General features: G+C 42.7%; 1 protein-coding gene across 1 annotated transcript; it reads left to right on the forward strand.

Annotated features, from left to right (window-relative positions):
* The first annotated feature begins 113 nt into the window (after window positions 1-113).
* Window positions 114-4,325, forward strand: LOC128261789 (uncharacterized). The gene is made up of 2 exons (XM_052995652.1): window positions 114-2,378; window positions 3,244-4,325. The coding sequence occupies exons 1-2, from the start codon at window positions 1,187-1,189 to the stop codon at window positions 4,080-4,082; spliced, it is 2,031 nt and encodes a 676-aa protein (XP_052851612.1). The 5' UTR covers window positions 114-1,186; the 3' UTR covers window positions 4,083-4,325.
* Window positions 4,326-12,338: the final 8,013 nt, after the last annotated feature.

The raw sequence follows: 12,338 nt of genomic DNA on the forward strand, positions 1-12,338 counted from the left end.
GAATTTTAGTTTGGCAACACTACTCCCCACACGGTAGGCCCACTGTAAGCCCCAAACTCCCTGCGTACGTGTGTTATTTAATGCTTATCTTTATCCTTTTCCCATTAGTGTTATTGATGTTGGCAGTGGGGCCCACTGTCAGCCTGCCCCAAAACTTCCCCACAGGTGCGGCTGCCCCTTCTGCTCGATAAACTTGCCCTCCGGCTGAGCGCTGACAATTGATGCCACGGATACTCCAGCCAAATCACGCGCTAAACATTATTCTAATTCCCCAGGCAGTCACATATGTACACTGTACATAAAATTCGAGTCGGCAGCTTCTTCCTCTTTGTTTCACATGCGGAGGTTTTCCAGCAATGTTTAAAGCCCTGCCAAACTCATTTCCCGGAATTTGCGTGTGCGTCAAGAGGTCCCTTAGGGACAACCATTTGCCTCGTATCGAACAGGGTCGTGGCCTTGAAGGATATGGGCTTGAAATTTAATGAATATGATGGTAAGCAAGCAAGCAGATGGCCTCAGGGAAAACATATGTATGAGTTGTGGATTTTATGTACTAAAGACAGTATCTAAAAATGAAGAAAAACTAAACTTAAGTTTAAAAAGATCTTAATGAGATGACAACCCTACCAATAGGGTTGAAAAACTCTAAAAGGTTCCCAACACTAAGGCCAAGGTCGGGAAAAATGCAGCAGCACTGGCAAAGCAATGACTATTGAAAATCTCGGATGGCTATGACAATTTCATCTCCATCACAGACAAGGCCGGACAGTAATTGGGTTTTGTTATGTAGCTTTCGACTGGTGGAGAAGCCGTTCACACATTTTAAACACCGATTCCCAACAAATTCAAATGTTTTGCCAACATTTCGTATTCGAATAGTACCACTAAAAATAAGAGAAGCGGTCGAGGAATTTAGCGCGACCGCGACCCCAAGTGTATTGAAACCCCTTCTGATTTCAACGACGACCAGAGTTCTCTATTTTCTATGTAAAGCGACGCGAGCCACAATCGAAAACGCCATCAAAGGAGCAACGAAGCCGGGCCAGATGTGCTAGCTAACCAGCGTGATCCACAGCCAGTCCCAGACGAGTCCAACCAGAAGCCATCAGCCAGTGAGTCAGTGAGACAGTGAGACAGTGAGTGAGTGAGTCGGAGCTTCCCGCGGAGAGTTGTTCAGTTCCAGGACATGTGGTCTCGCCACTACAATCTGCGTCCGCAACTGCGTCTGCCCTCGGTGCACGAGCAGGTTGCGATGCAGTGCGCCCGGAACATAGTGAAGGTGGCCACCGAACTGCCGCAACAACTGCCCCGTAGTCCCTCCGGCCATGTCCCCGTGCTCGTGGAGCTGCGCCGCTCGGACGAGCCCACCGTTCACCGCTACCAGGTGAATGTGCCCCCGACGGGATGGCCACCCGAGGATCCGGACCGTCAGGGTCACCACCTCCAGCAGCTGGTGCTGCCCGGAACTCTCGACGCGCTGGGCCTCAGGCTTCCGCCGCTGGAAAGACCGCCCTGTCCCATGCACGGGTGTGCCATTCTGGAGACTACCAATGCCATCGAATTGTGGTCGCCGAACTGCGTCGCTGCGCCAATTCCCTCCATGATGACCCAGAGCTCGATGCACATGGTCGGTGGACAGATTCACCCCACTGACCCCATAGATGTGGTCACGTTCAGCGAGCCCGTGGCCGCTGGTCACGCAACCCAAACCGTGAGGGAGCACTTCATGGCCACCCTCTACCAGCAGCACCTCAGTCCGCTGACCTACTCGGACATCTGGGTGCACGAGGAACCGCCGCGGCGTCACAAAGGGGCCACGCCCCCGCGCCCACAGCTGGGTCTGGACGAGAACAACAAGTATGTGGCCAGTAAGGAAACAAGGCCCATTAACGGGTACAAGGCTGCCATTAAACCTCCATCCAATAACCAACGCATGGTGGCCGAACTGTGCCTGAACAGCAACGGTGAGTACGTGCCCAATGAGCAGCTGCAGCTGCAGCAATACCGCTCCCACACAACGTCCAACGGCATGCGAAGGGATCAGGATCAGCACTTCCAAGTGCAACACCCATACGAAAAACAGCAGGAAGGCCGCCAGAAGGAGTCGTCACCGAAAGGACTCAACGGCTACAAGGGCGATCTCTGCGGCTACGGTTACGTCGCCAAGGAGCAGGGTAAGCCCCGAAAGAAATGCGAACAATCGCTGGCCTATTCGGACCAAGAGAAGGTCCTGCGGCTGCGCAGCCAGGACCAAGGCGACAGGTGGCCGCGACAAGGCCACGGCCCGGTCAAAACGCAAGCACGAGTGGCCATGATAGAGCCCCGAGTGCGCCAGGAAGCCCCCGTTAAGGACAAGCCGGCCTTGCCGCCAGTCACTGGTAAGTTGGTTGTATTTTTTGCAATTTATTATAAGCAGAATATCCTTGTCCAAACCATGCATTTCTGCACCTTATTTTTTGAGTTTTATTTTCTTTAATCAGAAAATAGGAACAAATTTTAATAAAAACTACTTGGTAATGATTAAACCAAGTAATTTGTATTATAAAGTTAATAATTAATTTATTCCTGATTACCAGCGTTGTTGGTCAGGGCTAGTACATAAGTAATAAACTGCTAGTAGTGACAGCATTTTTCCGAAAATCATTCTTCAGTTTCAGTTTTATTTCGGTGAAATATGCCGTGACTTTTTCCAGCTGTATCACTTGCTTACTTTAAATATATTTAAACTAACGTAAAACAAGTTTGTTTTTCAAAAAATCTTAGCATTATTATAAAAAAAAACTTTATAAAAATGTTTTAAAAAAACCAAACTAGTGCATTATGGTTGAACATTTTAACTTCATTAGAAAAGTGCAAGCATCGATTGTTTTTGAATCTATAAAATTAGTTCATTGAAGTTATTTTTGAAACTTTAATTTTGATTCAAATTGTTCTTTTGGATACAATTTAAGCGTATAAACAATTCACAATACAAATTGCATATCTTCAGAACTTTTAAATTGCCTCTAAGATTCTCCTTCACCACTCTTTAAAATTGCTTTAAGATCTTAATCCAACTAACAAAGAAAATTTTCAGGTACCTAAATTTCTTGGAAATAAAAATCCGAATATAAAAAATATTTTAATAGAAAAACTAAATTTGGAATATAACAATAATAATAAATTGTCTCTAAATACATATTATTTCAGCAAAAAAAGTTTATAAAAAATGACTTAACAACTAATAATGACCACCTCCCGCAGAGATGCCGGTGCCCCCGGTGGAGGTGCCACCGCCACCGAATTATCCCCGTGAACTGCAGGCGCTCCTCGGCTGGAACTACTGCGCCCTGTGCCACGTGGTCCTGCGATCGGCCCGGAATGCGATGGACCACTACTCGTCGCGGGGACACGAGCGCAGGATCGGCTGCTGGCTGGACCGCCAGTGCCCCAGTGGTCATGTGGCCCCCGTTGGCGCCGATGCGGAGGCCATGGGCGTGTCGCTGGAGGCACTGCGCTACTTGCGCACCGCCCGTTCGGTGGACTACTACTGCGACCTGTGTGACGTCAAGATGACCTCTGTAATGCACGCCCAGCAGCACTTCTTCGGGCGCCGGCACCGCCTAGTAGCCAGCCAGCGGACGCGACCCAGTGGAAACGGCTTTTACGAAGCGGGCGGCGGATGGGTGCGCACGGATGCCAACTTCCTCAAGTGCGAGCTGTGCGAGGTGATAATCACCTCGGAGTCCCAGATGGCCATGCATATGGCAGGAGTTCGTCATCGCAGGCGGGTTCACACTGTCTTCGCGGGCAGATCTCGCGAGGCACTGGGCTTGGGCTTGGGCATGGGCATAGCGCCCTTGAACTACCGACACTTGTACCGCCTGAACGCCAACGGATCCCTGGCCCCGCTGCGACCCCTGGACCTGCAGATTCTCCAGGCCATCCAGCCGCCTCCCGTGAAGGACCCGAGTGCCGCCTACTTCTGTCAGCCGTGCAACATCACGATGAACCACATGAAGTCGGTGAGGCAGCACGAGAAGGGGCGCATGCACCGGCGCAATCTGCACAGGATGCCCTGCCGGCCGGTCCTCTACGAGTGACCTTGCGGCGACCTCGGACAGCACCAGTCAACGAGCGAGTGAGGGGCGCGGGGCGGAGGCAGTCCTTTGAGTCCAAAAGGTGGACTCCAAATCTCAAAGCCCGTAGCTGCCACATAAACACCGCCACCCACTGGCGGATCTTCTGCTGTGCTGTGTGTTATTTTCAATTTATTTTTGATCAATATACCTTTTTTGTATGTTTTCTAGAAGTATTATAAATAATATACCCCTAAAAAAGTCAAGGATGGTTTTATGGGGCATTTGTAAAACATCTGATAAACCCAATTATCAGATTAAACAGAACACGTCCATGCGGCATAAACCTAAAAAACCTAATGTTTTCAAATAAATTAGCAAATCGCATGAATATCATAACAGTTGATACAACATAAAAACAATAGTGAATCTCTCACAATATAATTGTTTTTAGAAATGTGCCTAAAAGCTTCTTTACGCATTCCTTATTTCCTATTTCATTTTTTTTAACTTTAAAATATCAACTCCATTGCATTTAAAATTAAACAGCAAAAATCAGATAATATCTTTAATATTAAATCAGAATGTGTAAGAGCACCTAAACAGTCAATATTGCCATTTGGAACATCAAAAATTTAAAAGATTTAAATGGATTATGCTCAAAATAAAACATTTTTTTAATTTTTTAAGAAGTTTAAGTATATAGTAGACTAAAGAAAAATAAATAACTTAAACAACGGAGTAGTTTTGTCTAATACACAAACTCAAAATGTCAATCTCTTAAAATATAATTATTTTTAGTGATCCTATGAAGCATATGAAGCATAAATTTTAAAAAATTATCATCTTAAAAAACGAAATACAAGTAATTTAAATAATCAGCAGTCTGTCGACTAAAAACTAGTAACAATTTTTTAAAAAGTAATTACTTGTAGTGATATTTCAAATCAGCCAGTATTTCCATTTTTATTTCGCCACACATATAAAAATGTATAATTTGTTGCATACTTGTGGGCTGCTGGCAAAGTAGCGTCCAGTTGCAGCAACATGTTGCCGCAACAAACTATCTGCATCTCGAAAATGAATCTGCTGCGGGAGCTGGAACTGGAACTGGAACTGGAAGTGGAGGAACTATCAACACTTCCGGGCTTAATTAATGATGCGATAAACTCACTCCCGCTCGTCGCTCGGCAGAAATGTCTGGAATCTTTGCTTTTAATTGCCAGCCTGCTTATGCAGGGGCACGCTCCTCTGGCCGCTGGCTTTTGGTTTCTGCCAGACGGAAGTGGCATAAAACCCGATGGGGCCGCCACTGTAGCAATGGCAGTAGCGGCAGTGGCTGCAGACAATGGTGGCCATAAAAAGGAGTTATCGCTCCACAAATATCGGAGAGAGTGCCGCCCGACCGCAGTGTCAGTCGGAGAGAGTATAGACAAAACATGGCGCTAAATAAATAAATAGCTGCGCCATCAGAAAACACAAAAAATCGCACTCATTGACGACCACAAAAACGGAAAAGAGACTTCGGCCGAAATTTATGGCCAATTTTTGCTGGGCCGTAACTTTGTTTGGGTTTGTAGCTCGCCGCCGTGCAAGGTCAATAGCAGTTGGGGGCGTGTGAACTGTGGGCGTGGTCGAGGTCCCACACATCCTGACACCAGACTACACACCAGGCACACACACTGTATTTATACCATTTGGCGTCTGGTCGAGCCGGCAGACGGCAGAAGCTTCAAACATGTTTTCGCATAAATTAAACTTCTTATCTGGCTGTAAAACATTTGACGCCATTCCTGGTGTTGTTGCATTTCACCCCGATTGCAGTCCGGAAATGTGCATATGAGCAGCAACAATAAACACCGGCAGCACAGCATTAATAGACGCAGAATGGTGCAAAATATAAATAAATATGCCCGGGAAATGGACATTTTTATCGATGATACAGTTAATGATATAACCCCTGTCCGAATGTACTATCCATATGTGGCTCGATGACAGTCTGGCATTAAGTTCGAGTGGAAATTGATGGCAGATGAGCTGGAGCTGAATAAAAATTGACTTTAAAGTGTTTTCATTAAATAGGAATGGCGATTTAATGAACGAATGAATACTTATGACAAAATACAAAGTACAAAATCATTTCAAATACTTAATTACTCTGTTCATATATGTTTTGTTGGCAGTTCTGTTTCTTCAAATAGCCCAATAAGCTGCAGTCCAGACCCCCTGAAAATCGCGTTGAGTTCGTGTACAACTGTGTAAACAAATTAATTATGCAACTTTGTGGGTGAACAAACCGAGCCCATTTACCCCTTGCCCCTGCCCACTTGCACTCGCTCAATAAAATATCCTTTCAACATATTTCAGCATAAACATTCGCATTTCCACGCATTTCCCTGCCCCTCGGGCCTGCTTCAATCGCTCAGGCATAAGGAAATTTATGCGTGGCAAAACCAAAACCAAAACCAAGCCCCTGCCGAAACCAAAACACATTCTCCTGGGTAAACTCTCGACTCTGGCGACTAATTTGCATTCGCATGGCCCACAGCTATAGCTCAGGCTGCGGCGCAAAGATACAGATACACAGGTCCAGATACAAGTGCAGCTTGCATCTGCGCAATTAACATAATTTCGGCAAAACGCTCTCTTGCACAAAATGCTGAGGTAGGTTGAGCTATTTGCATTTTACAAACACGTGAAATATTTTAAATTTTACACTTGCTTTTGGTAATATCCTATGTAACATCATTTCTTTTCCATATCTCATGAAAGATCTTTATTGCCATATAGCCGATTTCGAGCATTTTCATTTCCAGATCATATAAGATAATGGCAGATTCAAATGTCGTTTTACGATCTGCCATACTCAGATATTTGGCTGTACGTTATGTGATCGTTTTCTTGTCAAAGCTCAATAAAATTTGTTTGCATCTTAGTTTTTTGCCGGCTTATTCGCTTAACGGCTTTATGGCACTTATTACGGGGTCTGTCGAAGTTGTGTCAAAACTAGACTCAGATTTCCCAAAGGGTGTGTTTTGGGGATCAGCGCAAACGGTTCAAAGCGTGTGAAGTGCTTATTGTTTTGCTGTCTCTGCGGAATTATATAAAATGCTTTTAATGTTTTTAATTGTTACGTGTTTTGCGCCACTTTGTGTGTCACAAAAAGTGAGTGTATGAAGAAGGGGGCGATGTTTATGGCAGTTCATAAAACCAGAACCTGCTTGAAAGAAATACTATTATGTGACTAATAATTAGCTGAGCTTGAATTTCACATTTGTCAACTTTGGTCAACAATAAGTTTTCTCTGTCAAGAAAAATTTGGCTTTAGTTGGTTTATGGTTATAGTTGCAACTAAAGATTTCGGTTTGCCAAAACTAAGATTGTATTTTTTAATTTAAATAATAAACTTAAATGCATTGACGTTTAAGCCTATAGCTATCACTTATTAAATAAAAATAACTTAATAATCAATACCTAATTTATTTGTGTTTAGTAGCTACATTTAATTGATTGATTTTAAAGAGATGACAGCATATTAAGTTCAGTTTGCCCAAACTCAACTACTTGAATCATATAACTAATTATAATTTATTTAAATGTAAGACTTTATTCATGGGTCACGTCACACAGCTTTGCACATCTCACCATCACATGCCAACTGTTTCCCTCATCTTTATCTGCAACAAACGTAAACAAACTAAACAAGAGGTCGATTAGAACTCGCATTTTGCGACATTAACAAACAAATCCCCCAAGGCGGAGCAGACATCCAGTTTACAGCCACAGCAATTTTTTGCGATTGGGATATGTGTCAATCGAACGATCGGGGCGGCGGCAAACAAACAACAACAATCGCAGCAGGGGCCGCCAAAACCAAAAACCTGCTGGCTGGGAAATTGTTGTTGTTTCGGCATTTTTGCTCGCAAATATTGCAAGAAATGCAAACAGGAACAGAGCCTGTTGCCTGGTACCATGACACATTTACCAACATTTTCGATGTTGTTACTGGCGGATGACAAATCTGGCAAGGCATTCGGGCCCACCTGTTGTTGTTGTTAGTATTGTGGCGCGGAAAAGCAAACAAACAACACCGCTGGGGCTCAGTATAGTGCCTCGTGCCCCATGTCTCATGTCTCATTTCTAGTTGCTGCCTGCCGTTTTGCCATCAAGCCAAAACAAAATAAAAGTTGGCTCAAAAACAGCAAATGCAAAAGGAAGAGGAGATGCTCTACTTTTTGCTAATTAGTTTTTTTTTTTACAAATTAAAAAAAGTTTTAAAAACACCTTACATTAAATATTATATTACTATTATTTGAGTTATAATAAATTAAGCTAAAAACACAATAGTAAAATAGGTATTATGGGACTTTCAAAAAAATTTTATTGTCTTTTTTATGTGTTATAAATATTGGTTGTATTGTAACCAAAAATGTATGTTCCACGATCTTAGTAAGCACGTCACATTCTTTTAAGTCAGAATATCTTTCAACATTTCATTACGAGCTTCCTTTGTCGTGAAAGCAACTAACTGAAATTCAATTGTACATTGAGGTAAAAGTTTCTGTAAAATTTGTAAGATAATAATATAAAATGGTCCGAACAAGAAAGTCGAAAAGAGCAAGGCCTCGAATTAGTCACGAGGACGAACGTGAAATTAATGCACTGCTGGACGAGATATTACGTATTCTCGATGGTATTCCCGATGCAGCTTGATCAAGAACCCAAGTGAATAAGATGTCCCCCTTATGGGAAGTTTATGCATAGCAGAATCCGGCGACAATTGTTGTGAATAAAATAAAATTTCGTCGCAAAAATGTTGTATATTTGGGCAGGTTTTTGCGCTTTGTAGAGTACACCGAAAACGACTTTCGATGTCGCCATTAGCAGAGTTTTCGGTTTCTCGGTTTGGTTTGGTTTGCTTAGGAAAATTGTGTGCGAGAAGACGGCGAGAGACTGGAAGGTTATATAATAACAGGCCAGTAGTCGCAGCCGATGGTCGATGGAGAGAAGCGACCCGAGTGGGCCGCCACTGCATCTGCGACTGCAAATAGTTAGTGCAATCAACCTGAATTGGAATGCCATGCAATTGGAATTCGTTACCAAATATTGATGACAGTAATAGCCGCAGCCGATGGTTCCCAAGATCCCGGGAGCAAGAAATCACTTTACATAATCGTCAGTCGACTGCTTATCGGCCGCGGGAGAAGCCACCGAACGGCTAATAAACCCCAAACTACCATATTACGCAGAGGACGCCCCACCAAGTGGGAATTGCTGCCGCCGGCGACCTGATTGTAGTTATTTGGCAAGGGGTCTGCCGTTTCCCGCTGCTGTTGGCGTGGGTATGCGGCAGGCGCCACAATTAAGTGGCGGTTTTGAATACCCAGAAGGCGGATCCTTTCACAGAGTGTTTGGCTGGGTAACTCCCAAGTCAACCAAGTCCGAATTCCAGGCTCGGGTTTGGCATTTAATGCACTTAAGTCGCCTGGAAGGCACGAGTAATTAGGTCAAACCCCAAGTTGGACCACGAAATTGTGGTTTAAAGATATGTTAATTCAAGATTTTGTTTACGCGTGTTTAACGCTTCTTCATTATATTGCTATTATTCCAATTTCTTAGTTTAGTTTTGGATTATTGTTGTATTTATTATTTTCATATTTTTACATACATCTTTTTGATAGGGCGACTGACAACAAGTTTATCAAATTTGAAATAAATATTTTACTACAAGTCATGTTGACTGGCACAATCTTATTAACTATTGCTAGAAATTAATATCATTAGTATTTATTAACTAAAATTTCAATTTAGTTATTTGAAAAGTTTTAACACCCACGTAGTAAAAACAGAAAAAAAAAATATAAGTTCGGACTACAAATTAGATGGTGTTAAGAACGCTTTCTTGTTTGCATTGTAGAATATTATTACATATACTTTTGGGTTAAGTTTAGAACAAGTTGTTGGATCCCTTTTTTGAAACAATGTGGTAAAATTAAATTGCAATCGTAGCACTAGGGTTATCTTAATAAAAGCAGTTAAGAATGATATAATATTGGTACAAATATTGCTAAACGATGTTTATCTTAAAAAGAATCACGATAGTTAAATAAATGTGGCTTAAAAACGGAATCGCTGACATAAACTATTGAGAGTTTTAGTAACTTATTACGTTGATTGCCCTATAAGTTGGAATAAGTATTAAAAACGTGTTTTTTATGGCCAGCACATGTGCTGTCTGTTTATCAGAGTTCAACCTTTCCGTTCTGGCATTAAGTTGTCTATTAAGTTTTTATTATTTGCAAACGTCCATCATGAGATTAATCGTTCAGGGCTATAAAGTCTTAGAACAAAGGTTCTTGGCTCAGGGACAGCGCTAGTCATCCGTTCGTTCCCCCGGGCTAGAAATTTGGAACAATTGGGAGCGGATTAAGGGCCATTAAAGTGTAAGCACTATAATAAAGACGCTCCCAAGCAGTTAAACCCAACCCGGAGCGATGTCAAGTGCGCTAATTAAACACTCCTGACACTATGTACGTATAAGTAGGCGTAAGATGATATGGAAATGAGATGGTCGGCCGAAAAGTGTGTCAACCATATGGCAAACATCGCAAACTGCGCAAAAACACTCCTGCCAAGGTCACAAACAAGAAGCTGAGGACAACAGAGAAATTACCGACCGGCAAAAAAGCTTGGATCCGCGGACTTGCCCCTTTTCCCTCTGCTCTCAATAACAATTTTCAGTGTCACGCTGAGTGGCGGGATAAAAGCAAAACAAAAATTACAAAAATTCGACTGCAGCAGCCAAACAAATTACAAAAAAACAACATAACTCGCGCCTTGCGACCTTGAGATTGGCGGCATTAACCCATTACGGAACCACGGGTAATTTTCCACAGCACTACAATTAGTTTTGAGCGAGGGAGAGATCTTTTTTGTAAGTTTTCTGGCTCAGAGATTTATTACACAAATTAAAACAATTAAACGGAAACTAGGTAATAAAATGGTGATTATTTTCTGTTATTGCTTAACACATTTTAATTTAGCCTAACTGGGAAGTAAATCGAAATTTTATTATATAAATTTATTATTATTTATTTATATTATTATTTTCTTTCACCGGACCTAAACTATGTATTTAGAGTTTATATAAATGGGTTAAGCTGCAACAGCTCGATTTGGTATTGCCATGTTGGCTGCAATAATTTCAGTTGGTATCCGAAAATCCGACGCACAAAATGTTGTAAGAATCTCGACGGAGCCAAAAAAGCCCCATATAATTGCAGTCGTAACAATTCGAGCCAGATAATAACGAACAGCACGGCAAAAGAAGTTGATGGCCCTGCTCCTGCCCCATAGTTGATTGCATGTGGCACGTGTTCATGACATTCCTCCAAGTCCAAGTCCGATGGCCAAGCGATTCTGTTGCACACTTGATGGCATTGCAATATAATTACTTGCCTTGAAATTGCGGATCTCATGTATGATCATTCCAAATCGTTGCTTTGGTGATTCAGATTGATCTGTATTGGGTACAGCGATTTTTCTTGTAATTGTGTATGTCTTATATTTAGGATGTGGAAATATTCAAATTGCATGTGGAAATATTCATTTTGCATCCAGAATTGGGCTAAGGCCTTGTATATAATTTAAAGTATTTTTAAGCCCAGACATATCCGTAAATCAATAAAGGTGTTATGTAATTACAAAAAAGCGTATCTTAAAGATATTCTTCGATTTCTTCCGTGCCTCTTGGCTTTTATTTTCGCTACTTTTGGAAACTGCTGGGATGTGGTCAGAATGCATGTAAAAATGGTTATTGAATTTATGATTAATGCCTGTGCGCAGTTGTCATTGAGGGCCCGACAAATTGGCCGGCCAAGGCCAACCAGTGCGGCAAGAAATCCGAGATTGGGATCGGGAAGAGATCGTTGCAAAAGCTAGTGGGAACAAACAGCCGAATGCTGAAATAATCCCCCAGATGCAGATGGCAAACGAGACGGCGAAATGTAAACAAAACAAATGATGGGCAATCACAACAAATCGCGCAATGAAAAGTGGGGGGTAATAGGCTGCTGCTGAACTGCCGATCTTCAACGTGGCGCGGCACAAAGAAAAACAGTGTGAATTTCAGCCTGCATTTCAATTTGGCCAAGTGCAGACGTAACCCGATGCCAAGCCAAATATTTCGACAGTCGGTGTCTTGGGATGGGGGCTTCAATTGCAATTACCTTGGCGGCAACGGAGCACGCAATCAAGTCAGTGAGACGCCCGGGACGTGCC

This window comes from Drosophila gunungcola, unplaced genomic scaffold, assembly GCF_025200985.1.
Source record: "Drosophila gunungcola strain Sukarami unplaced genomic scaffold, Dgunungcola_SK_2 000001F, whole genome shotgun sequence".
In the NCBI taxonomy this organism is placed as follows: domain Eukaryota; kingdom Metazoa; phylum Arthropoda; class Insecta; order Diptera; family Drosophilidae; genus Drosophila; species Drosophila gunungcola.

Coding starts and splice junctions, on each gene's coding strand:
- LOC128261789 (XM_052995652.1), top strand. CDS start 1,187: ATGTGGTCTCGCCACTACAATCTGCGTCCGCAACTGCGTCTGCCCTCG. Junction 2,379..3,243: donor GGCCTTGCCGCCAGTCACTG/GTAAGTTGGTTG, acceptor CACCTCCCGCAG/AGATGCCGGTGCCCCCGGTG.